The 10,854-nt window shown below is 41.8% G+C and overlaps 1 protein-coding gene across 1 annotated transcript; it reads right to left on the bottom strand.

Moving 5' to 3' along the window:
• Window positions 1-3,233: 3,233 nt before the first annotated feature.
• Window positions 3,234-10,274, bottom strand: LOC4345165 (tobamovirus multiplication protein 2A). The gene is made up of 7 exons (XM_015795483.3): window positions 10,085-10,274; window positions 9,670-9,968; window positions 9,119-9,218; window positions 8,467-8,547; window positions 8,267-8,371; window positions 3,756-3,968; window positions 3,234-3,677 (listed from the first exon to the last, which is right to left on the bottom strand). The coding sequence occupies exons 2-7, from the start codon at window positions 9,915-9,917 to the stop codon at window positions 3,570-3,572; spliced, it is 855 nt and encodes a 284-aa protein (XP_015650969.1). The 5' UTR covers window positions 9,918-9,968; window positions 10,085-10,274; the 3' UTR covers window positions 3,234-3,569.
• Between the last annotated feature and the right edge of the window lie 580 nt (window positions 10,275-10,854).

Genomic DNA, 10,854 nt, shown 5'->3' on the forward strand with positions numbered 1-10,854 from the left:
TCGAGTGGTGTGGAGTCCGGTCGCCGTGCAAGTGGTGTGAATATTGCAGGTACGTTCGGTGTGCAGGTGGCATTTGGGAGCTTCCGCTGTGGATGCTTTGGTTGACAGGGGCTCCGAGGTGAAAATCTTGCTCCGCTCCGGTGCTAGCAACGGCGACGCCCTCGGGCACCGTTCACCTTCTCGAAGGCGTTGCTTTTGGATCCCTCGTTTCAACTCCACCTCAAGGGAATTCTCCGAGTGAAAACCTTAGATTCATTAGGATCGGACATTGTCGCCGTTCTGTCGGCGTTACCTTCTTGAAAGCTTCGTTTCAGGAGTTTCTTCCCTTGTTGGACTACTGTTCTTTTTGCGTTCAGTTTATCAATGCTAGGTTTTCACCGGTTTTCCTGAAATTAACTGTGCCGTTGTAAGGTTTTTGGGTCCGGTTTTTCTTATAAACTGGATCAACTCTCTTCTATAGTGAAATTGCAGGAGCTCACTGCCTGTCCCCTCGAAAAAAAATACTTTAAATATGTGTCCGTATACGTAAAAAAAAATTGACAAGGAATTAAACACGGCCTAATTCATGTGTCATTTTTCAGCCAATGAGACGCCACTTCATCATTCCATCGCGACTGACACGGGAGCAGTGTTGTGGAAAACGCTTGATACGATGACGGTGATTAGTCCGTCACGTTTTTACAAAACGGTTTTCACTAATCATTTTAGAACGAAAAAATCCCGTCACTACCGATTAATCTTCCCGTTTGCGTCTTATCGGCCGCATAATTGGCCTGATCAAAAGGCTGAACCAGCCCACAACGACTACCCTATCCCATTTGTTGTTTTCCAGTATGTGAATTCCTCTAGTTTATCTGATGCCGCTGCAACCTGCAAGTCTAGGATGTGCAAGCCTAAAGTTTCTCTCCGAAGAACAGAAGATAATCCATGCAAAATATTTTTCCAATGCACTGATACTAGACAGATTTCTATATCTGTATAATAGCTCTCATGGTTTTCACCTTTTCCTAATTGTAGCATATTATGTAGTGAATTTCTAATATATGAATCTACAATATGCATAACAATATTTGCATATTCACAAACGTTAAATTTCTGTCATATTCCGATTAATCGTTTGGCGATACCCGCTCCGTCCGACATCCGCATTCCATCTTCCACAACACTGCACGGGAGAGAAAAAGACGAGTTTGCCCTTCTACTTCCTTTTTCCTCCCTCTCGCTCGGTCTCCCTCATCCCTTCCCTACCCCTAGCCAATGAGTTGCTCAGCTCTGGCAAGGATCTCCATGTCGACGAGCTCCCTGGCTAGCGAGTCGTCCCCTTCACTCCGCTTCTCAACTGCTCCGCCAAGCGCGCAGAACGCAAGGATGAGCAGCAGTAGCGACGTCTCTGCCACCATGCCATGCTTCAGATCTGCCCCGCAAGGACGAGGTCAGCAAGGAAGAGGCAAGACCGTAGGAGTGGCCGACACCGGCAGTAGCGACGAAAGTGGGGCCCTCAATGACGGGCCGACTATGGCTCTAGTGGAAGAGCATCTCGCGGCCATGGCAATGGACATGGGGCAGGTATCTCTTGACGATGAGCTGACGGTGGCAACGAGGCGCTGGTGGAATGTGAGCCGCTGGCTACATCGCATGTTGATTTGCTTATTGCTGCTACCTTGTCGGCCGCGGTCCTCGTCCACCGACGACCAGCACATCATGGCGCCTTGCGACTTGTCACCAATATCATGGCACTCCTTTGCACCCTCGGAGTGAAGCCCACGTGGCTCCGCTGAGCTCATATGCCTTCATCTTCACCAGGCTAGGAGCTGGCTAGCGGATAAGGAGGGGATGAGAGAGACAAAGTGATGTATGAGAAAGGAATAATCTCTCCATTGATATGCTAAAATAGTGGCATGGCGTCTCGTGGGCTCAAAAATATCATACAACTGTACAAGCAAGAAATATTCTCTCTCCGGTGAAAAAAATCAAATTCATCCAAGAGAGTGATATTTGAGAATACGTTATCTGGGAGAGTAGCAAATATTCCCTTTACCAGGAACCAGGTGAGCATTGAGCAGGGCAGTCACCTGATGATGCACTTGGAGAAATGATCATGACATAGGACGAATGAATTTTGTGTGCAATTGGAGAGTAGATTAAAGTGGAAGGTTCCTAGTGGCCCATGGTTTTAGAGCCCATAAGAGCATATCTAATACCAGCCTTAGATTATGAGAAGCAGTAAATGAGAATCAAGTTTGTGAGAATCAATAGAAGCTAGGAAAAATAGCTTATGGTTTCTAGTTCATTTTTTGGATTTTATAACTACATCTCTTCATGGAAGCTTTTAATTTAGGATAAGTTGTAGCTGCCATAAGCTTCTAAATGGGATCCCAATCCTAAATGTTAGGAGCTTTCTAGAAAAATACCAATAATTGAAATCTCCAACGTCAGACTTTTTGCTCTCCACTTATGTGGGAGTGCGCTTGCTTCCAATCCCCAGATGTATGGAGGGAGGGCCACAAAGATCATGTGAGAGGAAGAGAGAAATCAGACGAGAGAACGCCGGACTTACTACTCTCCACTTATGTGGAAGTGTGCTCATTCCCAATCCGAACTGTGCAGAGATCACACGGTAAAACATCAGACTTCTTGCTCTCCACAACAGTGCACTTGCCAATCCCCGATCATGCGAAGGAAGAAGGGCCACAAGATCACGCGAGAGGAGAGGATCATTAGAACGCCCGACTTCTTGCTCTCCACAATAGTGCACTTGCTCTCAACCCCAGATCGTGCGGAGGAAGGGCCACGAGATCACGTGAGAGGAGGGTAGAGATCATAGCAAAATCACACAGGCGTGAAGAGATCGCACAGGAGGTTAGAAAGAGATTGAAGATGGCCTACTTTTTTTCATTTTAGAAAGTTAAATTTAAAATATCTTTTTAGAAAGGCGCATCTTTTAATTCTTCAATCCTCGTTAGAGGTTTTAAAAAGAAATAAATTTAAAAAAATAGATGGGCTACGATTTTGGGGTACTGTTAGCCGTGCTCTACGTGCACACATAACCCTGTAACTCACGTCAGAGATCATGCAGGGACTTGGCTTCCGATTTTACCAGCATTGACAGCATGTCTCTCCGAACATTGCTTCGATTTGAGATTGTCCAGTCAATGCATCCGTCGAGCGAGCCCAATGGTTTTTTTTTATTCATCAATAAATACAATAGAAAACAAAAAGAATACTGGCCTTCATAGCACAAACCAACCACCACAAACATGATTATAACGCCAAACTGAATACAACGGCTGTACAATGAGGAATTGAGGATGAAAGCTAGTCGAGAGAAAAATACGAAAAGATACACCCAAAAACAGGCAAATAAAATGGCGTATCTAATAGCAGCTTCTCCACATGAGAAGATTTACCGGTGCATAGAACATTCAGAGAACACATCAATATGTCAAAACGACAATGCAATAGCCCTCTTTACACACGACACTCTGAATAATTAATTACTCGGTGCAACCAACTGCACAAGCCTGCCCATGAAAAAAACACCATACCGGAGTACGTCATGGAGTAATTTTTCACAGTATAACACAGCGGTTCCTTTCTTCAGCTGGAGGGGCACCATTTTGCTGATATCTGCTTGGGTCTGACGGATTATAGGTGAACTGGCTTGTGTCCAGACCATACTGCATTAGACAGAAATACAGTGTTTAGTTAGTATGATAATGATTAGCGTTGTTGAGGCCAGTCCACGATGCACGTACCTTCTCACGCATCCTCTGGCTCCATGCATCGTTTCTGCTAGCGCGTTGCTCAAGGGTTGCAACAGGAACACCAGTAGCAGGAACATTTTGTGAATGAATTAGTGGCTGCCGGATGCTAGTGCTTCTAGAAGTTGCGATGATCTCATCATCGCTGTCATATTCAGCAGGTTTGTTCATTGCCCTGACAACCAGTGCTAAAAGGAAAAGCAATACCTGCACATAGGCCAGCGTTATATAACTACTCTACTATCACTCTACTAACCAGCTGTCGAAGAAAACATAAGCACTTTTCAATAAGAATCCAGAGCTATAATCATCACCAAATTCCAGACCACCTGATTCTAAGGGAAACGCGTGGATCAACCTGTGGATACTTCTCGACCCACCCTAGTTCAACTTAAATAAAGTAAATTTCATTTCTGAACTTTAAAATTTAAACTGCATGTGTTTCTACATTTCAAACATAGCAGCAACCAGACCAGCCAAATCATAGTTTTGCTCCTTCAACCCCATTGTGAGCTAATGACTACTGAAACCAGACAATCTACACTTCCAAAAATACCAAATAAAACACATTTAATATTCAAACCCCATCAGTCAAACCATATTCCAATTAAAAACATCTCATATTCCTACAGAAAACTGCAATATCAACCAGGTAAATTATCTTAAGTTTTACTTGACAATATGTTTAGCAAAACAAAATCACTTCACATCGGAGCTAATCAAATTATATTTAACTTAGCCCCAGAATAGTTTACGAGTTCAATTCAATGCAGCTAAGGTTCATCTGAGCATGGGTGGTGTCATTGTGATCACAAGAGCACTCCATGGTAATGGCAAGCAATAAACGTGAACATATGTGCATTGCAAGGGCAGTTGCTGGCTTGGGTCACACAAGCTTGTGAGCACATTACAGCTGGGTAAGTTGTTCTGTGCACAGGACCACCAGGATATGTTGCCTCTCATTGTTTCATGTACAAGACATCTGGACTGTGGGCTTCTCACTGCTTCTGACTGAGCGATAAAGGGCATCATTGTGTCCCTTACGTGGACCGGTATGATACGTGCCTAATCAGTGTGGAGTTTGTGAAGCGGCTACAGACCATTGGGTTAGGGTTAAGTGAAACCTATTTTGATTGGCATAAAGGCAAATCCTTTTCTACACTTCTGAGATATGAGACGATTTACATCTGTTCCTAAATTCTTGATTACCTTCTAGCATTTTTTGTTCGTTTATTTGAATTTCTTTTGGTTCCATTCTGTTCTCTTTGCTTTTTGTTTTTTTCTGCTATGATTCGTGCACAGTACAGGAGTTCTTAATCAAAGGAGGACAGCAAGTCTTCAGGACTTCAAACAGGGCAAGCTATGTTCTTTGATCAAATTGCACATTTGCACCCATCTTTTAAATTATTTTTCTTTAAGTTAATGGTTTTTATTAGAAATTATTCCAGGGTGATTGTTAATTCTCATTTGGAACACAGGAACCTCTTGAGAAATAATTAACTACCTGCCAGAAATAGGAAAAAAATCCTGCATTCCAAATGGGAAGGTACATTCAGATCCTTGGTACAGCTTGCCTAGCCAAGCAAAACTAATGTCTATGCTATGACTAAGAAAGCAAGGTAAGCAGCTTGGATAATAAGGAATCAAAATCACATCAAGAATGAATAAAGGAACGACAGAGCCATTTGCAGCAACACCCAGTGGCCAGTCAGAGATTAGTTATGGTATCATGCTACATGTCCATATGCCCATATGAACACATGTAAGTTGATGCCATTACAAGAACATGGCTTAATCTGCAGCATCACGGAAGAACCAATTCGGCTCCCCTGGCGCAGCAAGAACTTTCTAGCTCAACCAAGCTAAATCATCTGGCAAAGTCAGTTCTTTTTCTGCATACCCAATGCCAAGTCTTATTGAACAAGGCTATGCAAAGGACACCATACCAGCCCCAGCCCCTAAATACTGCTGCCCTTATTATCCCACCAAAGGACACCAGTTTGTCTGGAAGCTAATTAGGAACTCGGGAGTCAGGACGTGACACAAATGAGTAAGGGTTGATGTACAATTAGAATAATTGATCAGACCACAAGCTATTTCAGTGGAAACAAAAAACGTAAAAGGAGTAAGTTAAAGGAATAAGGTTTTGGTTCAGGCATTCAGCGCAGCCCAAAAGACCATTAACTGATGGGCACTATGGCTTACCTGCCCTTTCACCACAAGGCAGGCATCACACATGCACGTAGACACAATGGGCGATAGAGAGCCATCACTGTCATCATCCACCATCTTATCAAGCAATTAATCTCTACTCTGTTGTCTCATACACCATCCACTCAAGCACCTTTGCAGGCAATGAACGGGGCAGTGGAGGCGACAGACAGCAAAGTGGGCAGCGATGGAGAGGGCAAGTGATAGCTTGGCTGCTTAGTTCAATCTCATCTGTGTAGTCATGCAGCAATCTGGAGCGTGACTGTTGTTGGTCCAAGCAGCGATCCAGATCATATGCGACTTGAGATCGTAACTAGTGAGCAGCACCTTTGCAGGCAATGAATAGAGAGGCAGTGGAGGCCACAAGCAGCAAAGTTGGCAGCATGGAGATGGCAAGTGATAGTCTGGCTGCTTAGTTCGCCTTTTTCTCTATAGTCACGCAGCGAACTGGAACATGACTATGTTGTTGATCCAAGCAGCGATCCATATGATATGTGACTATGAACCCAGTGACCCTGATCCTGCCTTGTATATGCATTAACCCTAAACATTATATACCCTAGTTGGTTACAATTAATTGGTAGTTACATTGTCAATATAAGTTAGTGCAGACTTTAGAGTAGACGCTTAGACCAGCAGGGAATATTTTTGCAAAGCAACTTTACAATCAACTACTCCCTCCGTCCCATAATATAAGGGATTTTGAGTTTTTGCTTGCACTGTTTGACCACTCGTCTTATTCAAAAAATTTGTGCAAATATAAAAAACGAAAAGTTGTGCTTAAAGTACTTTGGATAATAAAGTAACAAAAAAATAAAATAATAATTCCAAAATTTTTTGAATAAGACGAGTGGTTAAACAGTGCAAACAAAAACTCAAAATCCCTTTTATATTATGGGACAGAGGGAGTACTCCAGTATTCAATGATCTCATATTGTGTGTGGTTGTAAACAAAAATAATATCATCCACCAGTTGATTACTATGTGAACCTAGAGATCTACACATAGGTTAAGGGCTCTGTGCATCTATATTATTGGCCTGTTTGGCACAGCTCCAGCTCCAACTCCACCCCTCCTGGAGCTGGAGCTCAGCCAAACAGTTTCAACTCCACCAAAACTGGGAGTGGAGTTGGGTGGAGCTCTCTCACAAAATGTACTAGAGTTGTGGAGCTGGGTTTAGGCAGCTCCACAACTCCACTCCAGACTCAACTCCTAGAGTTATATTTAGGAGTTGGAGCTGTACCAAACAAGCCCTATATCAGTCCATAAAAACTGGTGGATCACCATAATCATTCATCAACTTAACATTGTAAGACATCGAGCCAAGCCATAATATCAAAACCAAAAGTTCTGTATGGCTGGTTAAGCTGAGTATGTTAATTAGTCCTAAGACTAGCTGATCAGGTTTATATGGCAGGAGGATGAGGTTCCACGAATCTGTTTATGCTCCCTTGTGAGGAATAAAGTAACTTGTGAAGAGGGTCTGTGCATGACGATTTTGTTATGCTCATACTTGTCATACACCTAAGGAAGGGGCATATAGCTTGCACAGTATACAACAAATATATATTTGTGTAAAGTTGAACAACAACGAGAGTGTAAGACTATCTGACCAGTTCTGCAATACATAGTAAGGTTACCTGCAGCTAGATTTGTGAAGATCAAAACTGGAAGATTTGTTGAAACAGTTTGTTTAGCTATTTGGTCAAATCCATTTTGAATGATAATTTATTTATAGTTTTAAATTATTAGTCTACTTATTACGTTTCAAATTACAACCACTATTTTATGCCCAAAAAAAAACTAGTTAAGCCTTTCATTTGTACTGGACTGCATGATATAATTGCATTTTCTCTTTGAGTGAACATTCCAATTAACACTTTCTATCATAAACGTCAGTCACCTAAGGAGTGGCAACCAATTTGGAGTACACAGACAAACATTATCTAGGAGTTATTACAGCTTCTATTCTTCAAAATCTTTTATTATTTACTCATGATAGGCTGCGAGTGTTGTGAACTCGAAAAGAAGGATCACTGCATTTATTAACAATCTGCGACTTATTAATTTATATGTGCATGTGTTTATGTATTCTGCTAACCCTGAGAATGCTAGTGTAATCCTTAAAAACAGAGAATATCAGATTTGGATGTTTGTCACAAAAAGGATGGCTGCTGAACAATGATGATGGAATCCACACAGCACAAGTTAAGGGGTACACCAGTTCAGAAAATAAAATGTCTAATGCAATTGAAGAACTTATGGTCAGTAAAACAATTAGATTTTGTTCTTACCTCGAAAATGACACTACCAAGAGCAACCCATCTTGCAATCTCCCAGTTTTCCTTGAGAAAGTCATACATTACATCAAAATTCTCAGTCTTGTCCACCGGAATTACCTGCACAGAAGTTACAGCAAGTACAGTGAACAAGAAAAGGACAAGTCAATTATTTAGTTGATTATTCCAAAACTAGCAGCAAACAAGAGCCTCACGTCTTTCCAGCTTTCGTCGAAGAATATGAATGCAGCAGCTCCAGCCTCAACAAGGATCAACAATATGACCAAGAAAGCGTACTTATAGAGTTAAAGAAAAGAAATTTACTAAATTGTTGTTAGGGATCGCAATAAACATAATTAAGCATTGAGATATAAATCCTTTTTACTCATCTACCTCTTTCAAAGTACTACTTGCAACTGCAAATATAAGTTTTAGAAATCGACACAGTGTGCAATATACTACTGTTATTGGTTATTTATATGACAATATATAATGCTGAACGCAAGATATAAGTTCTATGTTTTCCAAGTACATTCTATATTCAATCTGGCAAAACATATTTTGCATGGTCACTTTAAACATCCTTTATGTACCAATATTAAAAAAGGGTTAATACATTACAAATTCTAGACTGACCTACATTTTTAGTGGGTAGCCATGTTTTTATCCAACCACATGATGGTCGGATTAATAATAAATCTTTCCTCATGGTAATATTGACTATAGTGTTTAATGATGTATGCCAATTCAACGTTGAAATGAAATTTTCAGTGGGGGATTCCTTTTTTCTCTGCACAAAAAGGTAGTTGCACACATGTATTTTGAAGAGGAGAGAGGTGATGTCTTAGAACAACACTATCAGGATACACAACACAAGCAGCAGGTGTTCCTTGTTGCAGCTCCAATGCAACCAAACAGAGAGATCACAAAGATAATTGCACCAACACCAATGAACAAATAGATGAACCTGCATGGAGAAGATGAATGGTATATAAACTCATTAATAACAACCACAGTAGAATGCAGAACTTACTATTATTATTGCTGAATCTAAAAAGGAAAAATTCAAAGTGCCTACAGAACTTCTAACAAAATCTACTCTTAGCTTCAAGAAAGAGATGGATCAGTTGGGATAATAATCTATCATAAATTCATCACACTAGAGTATAAATCTTCGAGACCACAAATTTTGCTAATTATCTTGTTCCAAAGGTACTCATCATCAGAGGTATAGTTCACCTAATCGTTGCTATCCCTTTATCAAATAAAGCTTCTGATTTGGAGGTAGTGTGAGAATTTGCGAATCCTAATAATTTGAATGGAGAAAACAATCAAGCGCAACCAAATGCATCGATTAACACATGTTAACAGGAAGAAAAAGAAAAAAAAGGAGAGGTACAATACTGAATTCCCCATACCATGCTTTAGGGAGCTTGTCGAAGAAACTGCCACCGTCACCTAGGGCAACAGCCGTGAGCATCGGGCGGCCAAACATAAGCAACTCAGCAGGCGGCGCTGGCGACGGTGGTGCCCCGCCGCCGCCGCCGGAAATCCTCATCCACTCGACGAGCAGGTAAATCCCATATCCGACCATGGCGAGGCCGGCGACCGTGAGGACAAAGTTGAGCAGCTTCAGTAGGCATTCGAAGAAGCCCCGGCACGCCATCACGATTCACGAATCAATAAAAGCCGCAGCAAGGTGTAATAATGATATAATCTGACAAAAAAAAAAACAGGGCCAAAATTTTGAGATGGATTCGCAGATTTCATCGGGATAGGATCGAATTGGACTTGTGGGTAGGGAGCGATGACAAAGAGGATCGAGATGCTCACCGGGCAGCAAGGCGGGGATGTGGCGGGACGCCGGCGGCGGCGGCGGCGGCGGCGGCGGTGCTCGACGGATGGGGATCGGCGGAGGCGGCGGGCGAGGGGGGTCGAGGGCGATCGAGGGGATGGACGGGGAGAGATCGATTGGAGAAGGGCGTCAGATCATAGGGTCAATTAAGCTGGGATTTTTTTTTCTATTTTACACGATTATGGTGCGACTTTTGTTTGGGCCTAGTTTACACATGGAATTTAGGATGTTGGCTGGCGGTAGGGACGGCAACGGCAACCTTTTTAATGGGTGGGTTGTTTTTTTTTTATAGAGCACTGCTCCACGTATTAAATTTTTAGAGAATGATGATTAGGATCAGTCGACCGGAGGGGTGGGAAAATCGGTCGCTCCCCCTCCCCCACATGCACATCCCACTGGACCCACCCACTTGTTCCTCCTATTGTTCCACAAAAGATGTTTAAGCTAGCATACTTATAATATTTCACTATGTATAGATCTAATGTTGCAGTGAATTAAAATATTCTTTTGCAACAAATCATCCATATATTTTGGAAACACTATATTAAGGGAATTTGGATTATTTTTTTAATTTACCAAAAATATTTCACCTAGTGTACTCATAATGTTTCACTATGTATAGATCTAATGTTACAGTGAACTGAAATATTTCATTGCAATAAAAAAACCCACATATTTTGGAAACCCTAATAAGGGAATTCGTTTCATTTTTTGTTCCACTGAAAAATGTTTTACCTAGTGCACTTAT

This window comes from Oryza sativa, chromosome 8, assembly GCF_034140825.1.
Source record: "Oryza sativa Japonica Group chromosome 8, ASM3414082v1".
Lineage (NCBI taxonomy): Eukaryota > Viridiplantae > Streptophyta > Magnoliopsida > Poales > Poaceae > Oryza > Oryza sativa.